This window comes from Chiloscyllium punctatum, chromosome 10 (genome assembly GCF_047496795.1).
Source record: "Chiloscyllium punctatum isolate Juve2018m chromosome 10, sChiPun1.3, whole genome shotgun sequence".
Lineage (NCBI taxonomy): Eukaryota > Metazoa > Chordata > Chondrichthyes > Orectolobiformes > Hemiscylliidae > Chiloscyllium > Chiloscyllium punctatum.
This window is the reverse complement of record NC_092748.1, coordinates 43011972-43029371: the sequence shown is the minus strand read 5'-3', so window position 1 is coordinate 43029371 and position 17400 is coordinate 43011972. Positions and strand designations below refer to the sequence as shown.

At 40.2% G+C, this 17400-nt stretch overlaps 1 protein-coding gene across 1 annotated transcript in view; it reads left to right on the top strand.

Moving 5' to 3' along the window:
* The window catches only part of ankar (ankyrin and armadillo repeat containing), a 143939-nt gene that overhangs the window by 17045 nt on the left and 109494 nt on the right, over positions 1–17400 (top strand). The window contains exons 2-3 of the mRNA XM_072578292.1: positions 9–607; positions 14276–14713. Of these exons, the coding sequence (XP_072434393.1) occupies positions 79–607; positions 14276–14713 (967 nt within the window). The 5' untranslated portion in view covers positions 9–78. The remainder of the gene's footprint in view (positions 1–8; positions 608–14275; positions 14714–17400) is intronic.

The window sequence follows — 17400 nt, the reverse complement described above, 5'->3', positions numbered from 1 at the left end:
CTTTATAGGAGGAAACTGGTGGAAAATGAAGACTTGCTAATCTGCTTTTCTCAAGAAACCTAAAACAGAGCAATCAGAATGGCAGGTCAAATGAGTGCAAGTTCTGTCCTTGGCAAATATAACTTGAGTGATCTACAGGAGTTGCTCGCCATAACCACTTGTACTTGGTTGCAGCCCGCTAATGAGTTTCACCTTCCAGTCGAGTACCCTACTGGACTCGCAAGCCAAATGAAAGACTTCAGCCATTCCAATGCTATAATTCTAACTCCTATGGTTCCAGATGCTCCTTTGAATTATAAAGAAGTTCAACAAATTTTGCGAGAATTGGTGATGGGTATTTATATTCTAAACCAAGTTCCAACTATTTATTTAGATGGCAATTATGATTGTAGTACCACATGTGTCCTGTCTCCAGCTTATCGTGATACTCTAATTGGGCAAATTTTGATAAATGTGGACTACACTATGAAAGCACTTTGGCATGGAGCCTACATGCCAACTGAAAAAAGAAAACGATTTTCAGAAGTATGGCGTGCCAATCTAGAAATCAATGTCGATGGCACTTCAAAATTAGGGGCAGATATACCTTCTGAATTCCTTAGAGCAGGTACAGTTCTATGAGATATTATACTTGTTAAATAAGTTGATTTTGATCAAACAGCAATAAGTTTTGTGTTGCAGGTAAATATAGAAATATTGACTGCTATTGATATATTTGAAGAAAAAAATATTAACGGTGAGGAATATTAAAAACTAAGAATAGGTTGCAGCTAGGCCACAAATTCTGATGTTACAGATAACTGAAATCTCCTTACAAATTTATTTTTCAATTTCCTGCTGACTATTAGAGGGTGTATAATACAATCCCAGCAAGGTGATAATCCCTTTCTTATTTCTTAGTTCCACCCAAATAACTTTCTTGGGTGTATTCCCAGGCTTATCCTTCCTAAGTACAGCAATAATGCTATCCCTTATCAAAAATGCCACTCCCAGGGGATCCATGATGGTGGCGATCTGAGAGGATCATGTTGCAGAGCTCGGCACTGCAGCACAAGCGGGACAAACTTTTAACCCACCCATCCTGAACTATCGTGATATCCTTGGACTCTAGAAAGTTTGTGGAGTCCCAGGAAACTGTGAAAAAAAAACCTATCCGTGTTTCTTGCTGTCCAGAGATGCCAAAGAAGGGAGGAGGAGCGTTCGAGGGTGGGCCTGCCCCCAGCCTGCAGGATCCTTGGACTCAATTACCTACCAGGCCCTGGTGAACGAGCTCACAAAGTCTCGCGAGATGCTGATAGAGGAGAAGCTGGCCCCAATCTCTATCATGCTGCACAAGCATGAACAGCAGCTGGGAGTCCTGAAAAAGAGGATGGATGTGGTTGAGGACAGAGTCACAGTGCAGGAAACTGATGCCAGTTCCTCTAAGAATAGGATCCAAGCCCTGGAGACGCAGGTCCGTACTTTGCACAACCAAGTGGATGATCTTGAGAACTGGGGCAGGAGAAAAGATATTTGGATCTTCAGTCTGCCTGAGGGTAAGGAAGGTGAGCGGCCTGCGGAATTTATTGAAGATTGGCTGCTGACATTCCTTAACGTGGAGCCTGGCATGAGAGGCTTGAAGATCGAGAGGGCACACCAGGTCACGGCATGGAGGTCAGGTTTGGGTCAATATCCTCGTCCTCTCCTGGTGCGGTTTCATCACTATAGAGATAAGGAGAGAGTTGTGGAAGCTTCCAGAATCCAGGAGAAGAATCTGAAAACCCTAATTTATGAGAGCTCTAAGATCATGTTCTTCCTGGACTTCTTAGTGGTGGAGATCCAAAAAAGAAAACCTTATAATGGTGTCAAGAGAAGATTGAAGGAGCTTGTGATTCAGTCCTCTCTGAGGTATCCAGCGGTGCTCCGGTTCACCTCAGATGGGTCAAAACATCTCTTTGACACATCGGAGAAGGCAAGAGACTTTGTGGACAAATTAACCTAATCTGAATAATAGTGTATGTAAATAGTAGTATTGTTTGAGAATTTCTTTGTTTTTTTATTAAAAAGTCCGATTGGAGCTTTCTTTGCCTTTGTTTTCTATTGGTAATAATATGGTTTAAACTATGCTTGGCAGTGATTGGGCTGTGTACTTTCAATTTCTAAGTTAAGTTATACCAAAGGATGGGTGGGGTATTTACCCCCTTTTATTAAATTTTCTTTTCTTTATTCATATTTCCACTCTATGATGCATTTACTTTCTTTTCTGCTTGTGTTTGTGATGCAACTCTAGTTAGGAGGAGGGAAATGGTTAGGATGGCTAGATACCTATTTGTGGGCTGTTTGATATGGGTCAGTACCCCTTTTGGGCAGGGGTGAGTTATTCAGTGTAATTGGCACTTGGCACTTGGTTTGTTTTTTGGTTTTTGTTGTTTTTAATCTTTGATAGTTTGTAGGCTTGTTAAATGTAGTGGTTTTAGTTTATGTAGTTTTTAATGTTTGATGGATCATGTGACACTAAGGCTCAGTGATTGGTGGTTCGAGTTCCTTCTCTCTGGAATTTGAATGTTACTGTAGAAGGTTATGGCTAATGACTTGATTAAATGGTGTACCTGGAATATAAAGGGAAGTCACTCACCAATTAAGAGGAAGAAGGTAGTTTTGAGTCTTAGAAAGGAGAAGGTGGATATTGATCAGGTATACTTTTCATAATTTAATACCAGAAGTAGGGGAATGGCTATATTGGTAAGGAAGAGTCTCCCATTTAAGTTACTAGACTGTGTTAAAGATACAGACGGGAGGTTTATAATTTTTAAAGCCTTGATAAATGGGGAAGAATATGGTGTTTTAAATGTTTATTGCCCTCCAGCTCATCCCCACAAATTTTTGGTAAATGCGTTTTCTAAACTGGTCAGTCTTGAGTCCCAGCATTTCATTACATGGGAAGATTTCAACTGTCTCATAGATTCCACAGTAGACAGGTTGCCCAAAGGCCTCTTGTTACCCTCAGCACAAACTAATCAACTAGTGGATCTGGGTGTGGACATCTGGAGGTGTCTCCACCCTACAGACAGGGATTTTACATTTTTTTCCAATCTGCAAAAATGTCACACGGTTGATTTTTGTTCTGACCCCTGTGGCAACCCTGGACTCGGTGGCATATTGTAAGGTTGGTAATATTACCATCTCTGATCACTGTAAATTATGTCAATCTGAGGGTAATTAGGAGGAGCGGGCCAAAATGAAATCATTTTTTAAGGATTTGGAACTCCCAGGCATGACCCCTGAACAAAAGTCCTTTCTCAATGCCATCTTATCAGAGCAAGAGGTGCAGGAAGCTGTGAGGCAGCTTCAGAGTGGAAAGATGCCTAGTCCTGATGGACTTCCCAGCGAATTATATAAGGACTTTATAAACATAATGTCAGACCCAATATTCAACATGTTTAATGACCTACAGCTGTGACTGTCTCCCACCATCTCTGAGAGAGGCCAATATTTCACTTACTCTTCAAAAAGGGAATGTCCCGGAGGACTGTGCTTCATACAGGCCCATTTCACTCTCAAATGTGGACTTTAAAATCCTATCTAGGACTTTCATGTTATGACTGGAGACTGTGTTACCCACGATTGTTAAAAAGGATCAGACAGACTTCATAAAGGGCTGCAGATCCGCCAATAATGCTACTGTAATTCAAGTATGTCAACAACAGTCAGTGCAGGGACTGGTGATCTCTCTAGATGCAGAGAAGGCATTTGACTGAGTTGAGTGGCCATACCTTTTCTATACTAGGGAGCAGTTTGGTTTGGGTGAAATCTTTATAAGATGGGGAAAGGTTCTCTACAGTGGTCCTCTCACTGCGGTCATCACCAATGGGGTACAATCAAGTAATTTTAACAGTTTTAGGGGCACCCGGCAGCGCTGTCCCCTCTCGCCACTGGATTGTATGTTAGTGATTAAACTATTGGCAGAGGCCATTTGTAATATATATCAGCTCCACAAGTGGGGTCAAAATTACATAAGATTTTGTTGTATGTGGATGATGTCCTAATTTTTTTGTCAAATCCAGCAGTTTCAGTGTCTCGCCTGATACAACGCACCTGCGTGTTTGGTGCACAAGATTATTTTTGCTAAATCAGAGGCTATGCCTATGGGTGGTCTTACAAAAGGTCTTGAGGGTGAATATCAATTCCCATTTAAGTGGTCACAGAGGGGTTTTGTGTATTTGGGCATATTCATTACTCCAGTTATGGAATAGGCTGTTGAAAGCCAACTTTGTTCAATTATTTGCCAAAATCAAACAAGATCTTCAAAGATGGGAGGTGCTTCTGGTCTCATGGTTGGGCCGGATAGCGCTTATTAAGATGAATATTCTCCCCTAACGTTATACCCTAAACGGATGTCCCCCTGATTTTCAATAAGCAAATATTCAGGAGACTGAACGGCTGGTTCAGTTCCTTTATTTGGCATCGTAAGCGGCCCCTCATTAAATTAGTTAAACTGCAACTGTCTCACAGATTGGGGGGATTGGACCTCCCGCACATTAAAAATGACCACCTAAGCTCACTTTTATCCTACGTGAATGATTGAGCTTGTGGGGACCCTCTTTCAATATGGTTAGATATCAAAGTCTCCCAGGTAGAGTGCCCCCTTACTAGCTTGCTGTTTTTGGACATAATGAGGACAGTTAATGAATATTGCCATAACCCAATAGTTATCAATACTTTTAAAGCATGGAGGGCAATTCGGCAGAGGGAAAGCAATGTTGGCAAAACATCTTCTTTTACACCTTTGGTGGGTATGCCGGGTTTTCAACCTGGATGATAGATTCAGGATTCAAACGTTGGGCAGCTAGCAGTGTGTCTTGCATGAGGGAGAAACAATTATGTCCTTTGATCAGCATGGAAATACGAGCTATCTAACAGGGACCTCTTTCGTTTTGTTTTTCAAGTTAGGGATTTTATTTTTAAAAATACTACACTTTTGACTGATCCCTGCAAATCCGACATAGAGAGGAAGGTGCTCAGTGCTAAGAGTACACTTTCTGTCAGCACTTTATATCATCAATTGGGGAGGTGCATCCTCAGATGAATTTGATCGACTCTGCAGGGGGTTGAAGTCTCTTCAGAAGCATGGGAAGATATTTGGGAAAACACAAGAAAGATATCAATTTGCAATAGGATTCATGCTTTACAGTTAAAGATTCTCCACAGGGTCCACTTGGCTCCGGACCGTTTGTCAAAATTTAAACAAGGGGCAACTTCCACATGTCCCAAGTGCAAGCTCTGTATGGACAATCTTACCCATTGTCTCTGGTCTTGTGATAGACTTCAAACATACTAGAGTGCTGTGGCAAGTGCAATGGAGAGGATTTTGGCTGTAAGGGTGGAGAAGGACTCGATTTCTCTTCATCTGACCCTGCCCAGTGTGTTCCCAGCAGATGTGCATAAGAAAAAAACTTTTCAATATTCTCACTTTTTGCACAAGAAAGAATATCTTGCGAGGTTGGGATCCGAAAACCCCCCAGCCCTGTCAGGTATGTGGAAGATTGTTATGGAGCATATTCCCTTGGAATTTTTCACAAGTATGGTACACCACAAAACATGGAATTTTTGTAAGACATGACAGCCCTTTTTGAAATATCAGGACACAGATTTATCTGCCACACGAACAAAGTCATTTATATAGCCATAACAATTGTGTTTTACGAGTCCAATATCATATCTCTGAACTTGATTGAGTTTTGTGAAGAAGTAACAAAGATGATTGATGAGGGTAGATATGATCTATGTGGACTTCAGTAAGGCGTTCAACAAGGTTCCCCATGGGAGACTGGTTAGCAAGGTTAGCTCTCATGGAATACAGGGAGAACTAGCCATTTAGGTACAGAACTGGCTCGAAGGTAGAAGACAGAGGGTGGTGGTCGGAGGTTGCTTTTCAGACTGGAGGCCTGCGACAGTGGTGTGCCACAAGGATCAGTGCTGGGTCCACTGCTTTCATCATTGCTTCATAAGTGCTCCTTATTGGACTTCCCTGTTATTAGCACACCATCCAGATAAATGGCGACCTGGGATAGACCTTGTAAAATGTTCTCCATCATCTGCTGAAAAACTACACAGGCTGACAATACCACAAAAGGCAGTCTCCTTTTTGGTATAAACCCTCATGGGATTAATTGTAGAATTGTTCTGGCAATTCTCATTGATATATAATTGCAAAGACGCACAGCTGATATCCAGCTTCATGAAGGACAGCCCATCAGCCAGCTTTGCATATAAATTCTCTTTGCGAGGGATTAGGTATTTATCCAGCTGTGAAAAACAGTTTCCCATTTGTTTAAAACCTCCACAAAGGTGAACTGATGCATCTGGCTTCACAATTGGTATGACTGTGTGCTGCCCATTCCGCAAACAGGTCTGGTTTATTGATTCCTTCGCTTTCTAGCCTCCTGATTTCTGCCCCTACTTTTGTCCATGAATCAAATGGAAGAATTGTGCAATTGCTTCCTGGTCAACATGCAAGGTTGCCTTGGCTCCTTTGTTAGTCCCTAAACCTTCCTGAAGATTTCTCAGGTATTAGGATTTCACTCACATAGCCATTTTCTAATCGAAAAACGTTGAGCCAATCTAGGTGAATTTTCACAATCAATTTCATCCCATCAAGCTTGGCCCGAGCCGTTTATGACAATCAGTGGTAACTGAACCAGATGTTTATCATAAGAAACCAGGACCGAAGTTTTACCCTTAATCTGTGAAGGTTCCTCAGTTAGGTTCTCGGACTACTCAACGTCTTGCACAAATATAACAGTTGGAGTCTAGAACAAATTTTGTTGAAGATTGGTTCTGTGATCACTGAAAAGGCCATGCCATATTGACCTCCATTAGAACTAGGTGACCATTTAACAAGGCATCTACTTTGATTGATTCTGATTTGTATGTTACTCAACAATTTAACTGTTCCAAACCAGATGTAGGTGGGCTTTCCAGGGTGTGCACTTTACTAGATACTGGCCTACGAATTCTCTTACCCACTTTAGGTCTAGTGGGACTCTTTTGCTGTCTTGAGTCTGAATACTGGCAGTAACTATAATGGCTTGCCGGCCTGGATCCTGAAGATACTTTTAACCATTTGTCCGAAGCTTGGCTTTGTTTTGGGTTTTTGCTGTGGGCTGAAGTCTATTTGGGCTTTAGCTAGGATGCACTTTTGCATGGTTACATCATTAGTTCCACATACCAATCAATCCCCCAACATCTCATTAAAGGTTGAATCAAAAACACGTCTTAACCTCATCAAAAATCCTGAAACGGAATGCCCTGGTTCTCAAATTGTTGAGTAAAACCAACAGTGTCTCAGATATAAAGGAGGCTTCGAGTTGTAATATTCTATAACTAAATCCATCAACTCTTGAAGGGTTTTAGTATCTGGTGCCTCAAACAAAGTTAGGCTTCTAATAACCAAAAAAGTTGTAGGTCCGCAACTGTCAGGAAAATTAATTGTTGGTTTTTTATCTGTTCCAATGTCATTTGCCTGGAAAAAATGACACATTCTTTCCACATACTGGGCCCAGTCTTCGATAGCAGGGTCGTACAAGTCAAGCTTCCCAAATAACGGCATGATGCCAGAAATGCTTACCCCTATTTAAAAATGACTGTTGTGAGTGAATTTCTTCAGGAATGTGTTTTACTCTTATCAACGCTGAATTTACTCCCCAGAGACCAGTATCCTGTCACCAAGTCACCCTTTATTTACATGTGGAAAGTCCTTGCCACTGATCCAGCTCCCTCAGAGCCATGTTTCTGAGTGAACAGGCTGTCTGACACTCCTATTTATATCTGTCAGCCATGGATACCTGATCAGACCAGATTAACAGCCCCGGTCAGGGAACTCATATTCTATGAAGTCACCTGGCTGACCTTATTATAACCATTACACCCATGAAGTTTGTCATCGAAAGGCTGCCCCCAGGCAGCTATACAGATTTCCCATTTTTCATGCATCCTGGAGGCTGACTCAAATTCCAGTTGGACTGTAACAAGAAGCCCAAATAAATTTTTAATTTGTTTAGTTGGATTGACGGAGCTGCTGGGGAATTGCACATTGACTGCTAGATCTAATTTTTGCACTTGTCCATCTCAATTTCTTGCCTTAGGGATGTTGTGTATTTGGTAATTATTGTGGGCAGCCACTTTAACAATCAGATCATATGACATGATGACACCTTTGGCCATTTTGAGTGGGAAATAGTTTATTCACTTGCTGCCTGCAGAGTGAACACCTTAATAATGTTCTTGCTGTTATTTAGCACTTAGCCTCCTAGTCCTTCTTGGAATGTAACACAAGAAAACTAATGATAGAATGGAATCTGGTTTGAGATCCACTGAGTGAATTCAGTGCCTTGTAGAAAAGAAAATAGAATCATGGTGCTTACTGCAGATTTGGAAGGCACTTGGATAAAAAGAAGGAAAAAAACATCAAAAGATGCTGTAGCTCCACTGAAGCAGGTACAATTAGTCAAAAGAAAAATAATTCACCCAGCGAAGAGGTGAACTGTGCTGAAGAAACTCGCCATGTGTTCCACCCTGAAGGAATACTGTGAATAAAGTATTCAAAGAGAATATTTTGAACTGGGGACATAGACTTGGAGAGTAACAGGTGACCTCAGAAATATCTTGTTTTAAATGGGAAGAAACAAGCTAATGCTAAAATATTTGTGGTACATTGTGCTGTGCAGACCTTTCCTGTTTTAAAAAGAAAATCACAGGGAAGTTTAGCTCCATAGGATCATATGAGGTGCAAATATGAACGACGTACAGCAAAAGTACAAAAAGCAAAGAGTGGGAAGAAAATTCACACGGTACTAAAAGAGTATGAGTAAAGTCCAGCCTCCCAGTCTGAGGAGGAGCTGTTATTAAACATACTGGCAATTGCTGATGACATCAACCAGTACCTGGTTACTCCCTGACTGAGTGGCAAGCCAAGAAAAATAGAGGTGAACACTTCAGTGGTGGTTTCATTGATACTCAAAATGGAGTTTCAGAAGTAGCTGAGTCACATTGCATTGCAGGTCTCAAAAATTATACTAAGAATGTGCATAGTAAAGTGGTACCTTTAAGGATTTGTGTCAGTGTGAATGTTCAGTTACACGGTCAGTCTGATGATTTGTCCTTACACATTATCAAAGGAAATCTTCCAGATTTATTGGAACCGATTTACCAATGGTTAGAGAAAATGAAACTCAATTATAGAGTCATAGTCATAGAGGTGTACAGCATGGAAACAGACCTTTTGGTCCAACCTGTCCATGCCGACCAGATATCCCAAACCAATCTTGTCCCACCTGCCAGCACCCGGCCCATATCCCTCCAAACCCTTCCTATTCATATACCCATTCAAATGTCTCTTAAATGTTGCAATTGTACCAGCCTCCACCACATTCCCTAGCAGCTCATTCCATTCCCTCTGCATGAAAAAGTTGCCCCTTAGTTCTCTTTTATATCTTTCCCCTCTCACCCTAAACCTATGCCCTCTAGTTCTGGACTCCCCGACCCCAGGGAAAAGACTTTGTCTATTTATCCTATCCATGCCCCTCATAATTTTATAAACTTCCATAAGTTCACCCTTCAGCCTCCGACGCTCCAGGGAAAACAGCCCCAGCCTGTTCAGCCTCTCCCTGTAGCTCAGATCCTCCAACCCTGGCAACATCCTTGTAAATCTTTTCTGAACCCTTTCAAAATTCACAACATCTTTCCGATAGGAAGGAGACCAGAATTGCACGCAATATTCCAACAGTAGCTTAACCAATGTCCTGTACAGCCACAACATGACCTCCCAACTCCTGTACTCAATACTCTAACCAATAAAGGAAAGCATTCCAAATGCCTTCTTCACTATCCTATCTACCTGCAACTCCACTTTCAAGGAGCTATGAATCTGCACTCCAAGGTCTCTTTGTTCAGCAACACTCCCTAGGACCTTACCATTAAGTGTATAAGTCCTGCTAAGATTTGCTTTCCCAAAATGCAGTACCTCGCATTTATCTGAATTAAACTCTATCTGCCACTTCTCAGCCTATTGGCCCATCTGTTCCAGATCCTGTTGTAATCTGCGGTAACCCTCTTCGCTGTCCACTACACCTCCAATTTTGGTGTCATCTGCAAACTTACTAACTGTACCTCTTATGCTCACATCCAAATCATTTATGTAAATGACAAAAAGTACAGGACCCAGCACCGATCCTTGTGGCACTCCACTGGTCACAGGCCTCCAGTCTGAAAAACAACCCTCCACTACCACCCTCTGTCTTCTACCTTTGAGCCAGTTCTGTATCCAATTGACTAGTTGTCCCTGTATTCCATGTGATCTAACCTTGCTTATCAGTCTCCCATGGGGAACCTTGTTGAACACCTTACTGAAGTCCATATAGATCACATCTACTGCTCTGCCTTCATCAATCTTCTTTGTTACTTCTTCAAAAAACTCAATCAAGTTTGTGAGACATGATTTCCCACGCACAAAGGGGAGTTGACATGTACTTACCTTTCCAAATACATGTACATCCTGTCCCTCCGGATTCCCTCCAACAACTTGCCCACCACCGAGGTCAGGGTCACCGGTCTATAGTTCCCTGGCTTGTCTTTACCGCCCTTCTTAAACAGTGGCACCACACTTGCCAACCTCCAGTCTTCTGGCACCTCACTATCTATTTCCCTGCAGTCTAAATCTTCTATATCCTTTTCCACAGTAAATACTGATGCAAAATATTCATTTAGTATCTCCCCCATTTTCTGTGGCTCCACACAAAGGCCGCCTTGCTGATCTTTGAGGGGCCCTATTCTCTCCCTAGTTACCCTTTTGTCCTTAATATATTTGTAAAAACCCTTTGGATTCTCCTTAATTGTATTTACCAATGCTATCTCATGTCCCCTTTTTGCCCTCCTGATTTCCCTCTTAAGTATACTCCTACTTTCTTTATTCTCTTCTAAGGATTCACTCGATCTATCCTGTCTATACCTGACATATGCTTCCTTCTTTTTCTTAATCAAACCCTCAATTTCTTTAGTCATCCAGCATTCCTTATACCTACCAGCCTTCCCTTTCACCCTGACAGGAATATACTTTCTCTGGATTCTTGTTACCTCATTTCTGAAGGCTTCCCATTTTCCAGCCGTCCCTTTACCTGTGAACATCTGCCACCAATCAGCTTTCGAAAGTTCTTGCCTAATACCGTCAAAATTGGCCTCTTTTCAATTTAGAACTTCAACTTTTAGATCTGGTCTTGGGCTGAAGTAAATCTTTTGTCAGGTTCTGAACTGGTCTGTCGCAAAGTCTAATGAATGGTGCCATTGTTTTCAGTGGTGATGTGTTAAGCATAGAAAAGATCTCTGTCAAAGTGATAATCAAAGACAAAAATCAAGCAAAACGTCACAAAGCTTCATCAGTGCCTTATGCAATCAGACCAAAGGTTGAAGCAGAAGTAAAGAGGCAGGTCAAACAGAAGTGCTCAAAGCATAAATGTGAGTGATTGAGCCACATCTGTCATACCAGTGATGAAAAAAGATGAATCTGTATACATTAACAATAACTTTAAGGCCACTATAAGTGCGGTACTGTGTACTGAGCAGTAACCTTTGACTTTAGTCAATAACTATCTGCTGGACTACCTAGAGATCCACTTTTGGTAACATTGACTTTGGTTGAGTCTATCTCCAGAGGAATGTAGATTCTGAGTCACAGAAATATATGTTGATTGTAACACATAAAGGACTATTCAAATACAAGAGACATCCATTTGGAACCACATCTGTAGCTCTATTATTCCAACATGACAGAGATCAGACTTATGTGGATTAAAAGGGGCCCCATGTTACTAAGATGATATTTTACTTATGGGGAGAAGTGAGAAACAGCATCTGCACAATTTGGATACTACTCTGCAGAGACTGGAAGTTTATGGCAAATAGTGAGGAAACCTTCCTTCAAAAATTTAGATCATGTCATTGATGCTAAGGGACTACTCAAGTCACCTTCACAAGTAAGAACCACAACTGAGGCACCAGCATCTAAAAATGTAAACCAACTACGATAATTTCTCAGCATGCTAAATTACTGTGGTAGGACAAGTTAAGAAGTATACTGGAAATGATCCACTACTATTGTAAGTGATGGACATGGTACTTGTGACAAAATCACAGGAAGTGAGCCAATGTTTGTTAGCATAACAGAACACAACCCATTCAACAACTCAAAGGTCTCCAGCATTGCTAACTATAAAGTGTCAATTGTGCAAAGCATTTATTTTGATAAAACCACCCATTGTTGACAGAAAACAATAGAATCAGGTTTCCCAATGGAAGAGCAAGGCCAAACACCATATTTTCCAATTGACGAGAAGTGGGTACTAACCTTCACTTTAGCTCTGACTGGATCAGCCTTTTCCAATGTGCAGATGAGAGATGATATAGTATGGAGAAGACATGCAAATCAGCTCTTGTCAACCAGAACAAATGAACCAGAGTCAGCATTGAGCGAAGATCCACAAATGACTGTGCAAAATAGTGTCCTGGATATACCTGATGATAGATCACTAGCTGGACCATCTGAGGGAGACCCAACCTCAGTGGAGAACAACACATTATGCAGACTTCCATACATTCACTCATCTCAGGAAAAGACAACACATGATTTTCCTAGTATATTTACAACTCTGGAGGTTAAAACCAATGAAAATAATAAACAGATGCCTCAGGTTCATTGACAGCTGCAGGAATTGATGTCCTTTGGAACATCTTACTGATTATTGTGTGTATGCTTGGAAATATTGTGAATGTTTTCAGTGCAGGAACCTCTGATGTAGAGGGGAAGGGATGTTGTGTATTTGGTAAGTATGGTGGAATGTCACTTTAAGTATCCAATCACGTAATGTCATGATGACATCATCAGCTACTTTGTGCAGGTAACAGATGAGCCGATCCTCACTATCAGCAGAGTGAACACATCTTTAATAAAGCTGCTGCTGTTGTTTAACATTTCAGTCTCCCTCTTGGAACGTGACAAAAGAGGCTAAAAATCATTCCCCAACTTGCACCAGAAAATATCAATTATAGAGCAGAGGTACTTCAGTGTAGGAAATTGAAAGTTTCCTACTTATATGATAGCAGCATTCTTCTGACCTTGAACCAGAGTGGAGGGGAATTTATTTTTAGATTAGATTACTTACAGTGTGGAAACAGGCCTTTCGGCCCAACAAGTCCACACCGACCTTCCGAAGAGTAACGCACCCAGACCCGTTCCCCTACAATTACCCCTTCACCTAACACTACAGGCAATTTAGCATGGCCAATTCACCTTCACATTTTTGGACTATGGGAGGAAACCGGAGTACCCAGAGGAAACCCACGCAGACACGGGGAGAATGTGCAAACTCCACACAAACAGTTGCTTGATGCGGGTCTCTGGTGCTGTAAGGCATCAGTGCTAACCACTGTGCCACTGTGCTGCCCACTTGTGCCACCATGCCGCCCACCGTGCATCTAACCTAATGTCTCAAAATGACAAAATTTAAGATAAATATGTACTAATGCCATGTGAAAATCAAATATGTGATAAATATAAAATACAATAGAAAATAATGACTATAATCTTTAGTATGCATGAATTTAGCAATTTGGTATGTTTGCCTTTATTGGTCAATGCACTATAGAAGTTGGGAGTTCATGTTGCAGCTGTACAGGAACATTGGTTGGGCCACTTTTGGAGTATTCTGTGCAATTCTAGTCTCCCTCCTGTAGGTAGGGTGTTGTGAAACTTAAAAGGATGCAGAAAGAATTTACAAGGATGTCGCCAGGGTTGGAGGGTTTGAGATATAGGGAGAGGCTGAATAGACTGGGTTTATTTTCCCTGGAGCGTCGGAAGCTGAGGAGTAACTTATAGAGGTTTATAAAATTATGAGGGGCATGCATAGGGTAAATAGACAATATCTTTTCCCTGGAGTGGAGGAGTCCAAAACTAAGTTTAAGGTGAGAGGCAAAAGATATGAAAAGGGACCTAAGGGGTAAATGGAACTAGATTTATATAGGATGTCTGGTCGGCATAGACGAATTGGACCAAAAGGTTTGTGTCCATGCTGCGTATCTCTATGACTCTATATAAATTGGTGAAATGTCTACCTTCTGTAAAAAAAAGCAGATTTATTTGTGTAATGAGTTTAATTGTCTCTTTGTGTACTATAATTTCTATAAGTTCTATGTTCCAAATAAATAATGCAAGAGAAAATTTCTAATAAAGGGTTTATTCCTTATACAGGCCTTATAGATATTTCAACTGATCCTGACTTCACAGGGATCTATAGTACTGATGTGTACCTTGATCCGTCATATGATCCCAATAACTGTGCGGAGATAACATTATTTATGCAACATGTGAACAACATTTTATTGCAAATCAACCCTTATATTACCTACGTAAGGCAGCACCAAAATGTGTTCATGTGCGATGCAACCTACACCCTTAGTAATGCAATTAAACTTACAGAAGAAGAAATTGATCTGATAGCCTACCAGAGACTACAGCAGAGACTGATTATCCAGCAGAAACTTGTTGAGAAGTATCTGGAGAGAAAAGCAGAGATCCATAGAAACATTGCCTACCTCAAACTCATTGCCTTTCTTATACCTTTCCTTATTGCATTGAGGGGGAAGAAGAAAGTTCCAGATCTGAGCAGAATCCTACCTCCATTTTCTGGTAATGATTATTCGTAATAGCTACTTGATTGATAACTTTTACAAACTTATATATGATATTAGAAATAGAAGTAACCATATAATTATTTGTACCACTATTAAGAAGTAGAAAATTAAACAAATATCGTCACTTTGCAAAATACTTTGTTACAATAGAAGCTAAGGTGTGGACTATTGCTCTAGTCCCACTGGTCTAGAAGTCACAACATCATAAAATGATCTTTTACAGTTATCAAGATCGCCGATTAAATACCTTATCCATATCAGGTTTTAAACAAAAATATCTATTAACCAGGCTTCTTTAATAAATGCAATTGTTGGCTTATTATTAAAACAAAAGTTTTCAATGAAGGTGAAATAATTGATTAACATTCACAGTTGGTAATATAGAAGAAGAAATGTTTATCCCTCTAAAAAAACCCAAAACACACAAACACGGTTCAGAACAAGTTGATAAAAAAATGGAATCCTCTCTGCAGATGTTCTTTGTCATGAAACTTAACACAAAGCTTTTTAGATATGTTATGATTTGGAAACCTTTTGATATTGCATTCTAATATGGATATAGCTTTACATTTGATTTGTATCTATACTGTGTAAATTAAAAAGAAAGGACATAGTTTTCATTTCATGTTAGATCAATTCTTTGAGTGGTGTCCAGTTGACTGGAACTTTGATTATATGCATCTATATGAGGCCTTTAAAAGAAACCTTTGGCGTAGCTAATTCAGTACTTTACAAAACAAGGGGAGAAGATAGAAAAAATAGAATGTTGTTGCACAAGTTATCCAATGACAGATGGAGACAGAGACAGAAAAAAAATCCTTTTAGAAATGGATGGAGAACCATCAGAAGGTTAATGAGCAGGCAGGTTTCAATCAGACAGAAGCAGTAATTCATAGAGAAAGGGCCCGTGAAAACAGCAGATCAGGTTTACAGTCTTAGCAACAGTCAAGGCTAAAGAAAGAAGTCCTGAGTGATAGAGTCATACAGCATTGAAATAGACCCTTCAATTCAACTAGTCCAACCATGTTCCCAAACTAAACTAGTCCCATCTATCTAGGCTTGGCCCATATCTTTCAAAACGTTTTCTATTTGTGAATTTACCCAAATGTCTTTTAAACGTTATAACCAAATCTGCAAGCTTACTAACCATGCCTCCAGATTCTCATTCAAATTGTTTATATAAATGACAAATAAAAGTGGACCCAGTACCTATATCTGTGGAACATCAATCGTAACAGACTTCCAGTCCAAACAAAACCCTCCATCATCATTCTCTGTCTCCTACCATAAAGCCAATTTTGTATCCAGTTGGCAAGCTTCACCCTGAATCCCATGTGCTCTAACTTTACTAATTAGTCTACCATGCAGAACCTTGTCAAAGGTTTTACTAAAGTCCAAGTAAGCAACATCTACCATTATTCCCTCATCAATCTTCTTGTTTACTTCATTAAAAAAAACTTAATCAAGTTGTTTCAAAATTAGTAAGCAAAAAGCTCCAGAAACAGGAAGCTTTATGGTATCAGAGAGGAAGACTTCCTATAAGGCTGTTTAAGGAAGACATATTATTGAGTAAATGAATTTCCATCACGTTGTGGGATTTGCATCCAGCAAGTATTTATACCTGGCATAAATATCTTGGCTCCCATAACATATGAATTAGATATAACATTATATAAAACATATGAAGTAGACATTCAGAAATCAGATTTTGTTGACAGTAGCTACTTGAGAGAATCAAAGACATATTTCTCATCTTGCAACGCATAATGGATGTCCTTCTTAAGAAAACCTCTGAACAGGAGCAGTTTTTCCATAAATTTTAAAAAACATGACCACAGAAAGTTGAAAGGTCCAAGGCAATATTACAGATCCTTTATAACCTGTGTGTTTAACATCCTTGTACTTGCCCAGATCAGGACTGACTCCAAGGGTGGAGTAAATGGATCCAAAAAAAAAAGGCTGACGCTGACCTAGCATTTAGCACTGTTAAATAATAATCCATGTCATCATGCTGCTGTTTTCAATAGGTGAAGGTTATGGTCATGCTGTTGCTTAGTATTATCTCTGACTATGATATCATCAGCTTTACGAACACAACCAGGCACATCCTCAATAATCCTATCCCTTCATCTTGGTTACTGAGAGTCACATGGTAACCATCAGAACCAGTACTGTCCAAATGGTATCCTAAATGTCATGAGTTCTTTTGCTAACTGAATGGACAAGTAGCCACACTTGACATCTAGCTTAGAAATGATGCTGGCTCTAGAAAACTTAAGGTTTAATTCTTTCAACATCAGTATATTATGTGAACATCATTTGAAAGAAATGTTGAGACACGTTGAATCTAGGCATATTCTGATGGTGTCATCTTCCTTTAAAACACGTGTGATGCTACTGTAATGTATGAGATCGTCAGCCTTCAAAATGATAACATTTCATTACATCTTATTCAGTTCCCCTCAAATCCTCTTATGAATATGAAGACTGCACTTCCTTGAAGCAGTGCTTGGTTGTTTCTTTTTACCCGTTTTCTTTTCTCTCTTTTTTTTTCCTTTGTGCTTCCATCGTTCAATCAAAGATGTATTTCTCATTGTAGCCAACAAAGATGGTAGCAAGTGATGGGCAAGAGATCTCATGGCAATACTACCTGATTTTGTATTATTCAAACTGGACTCAACT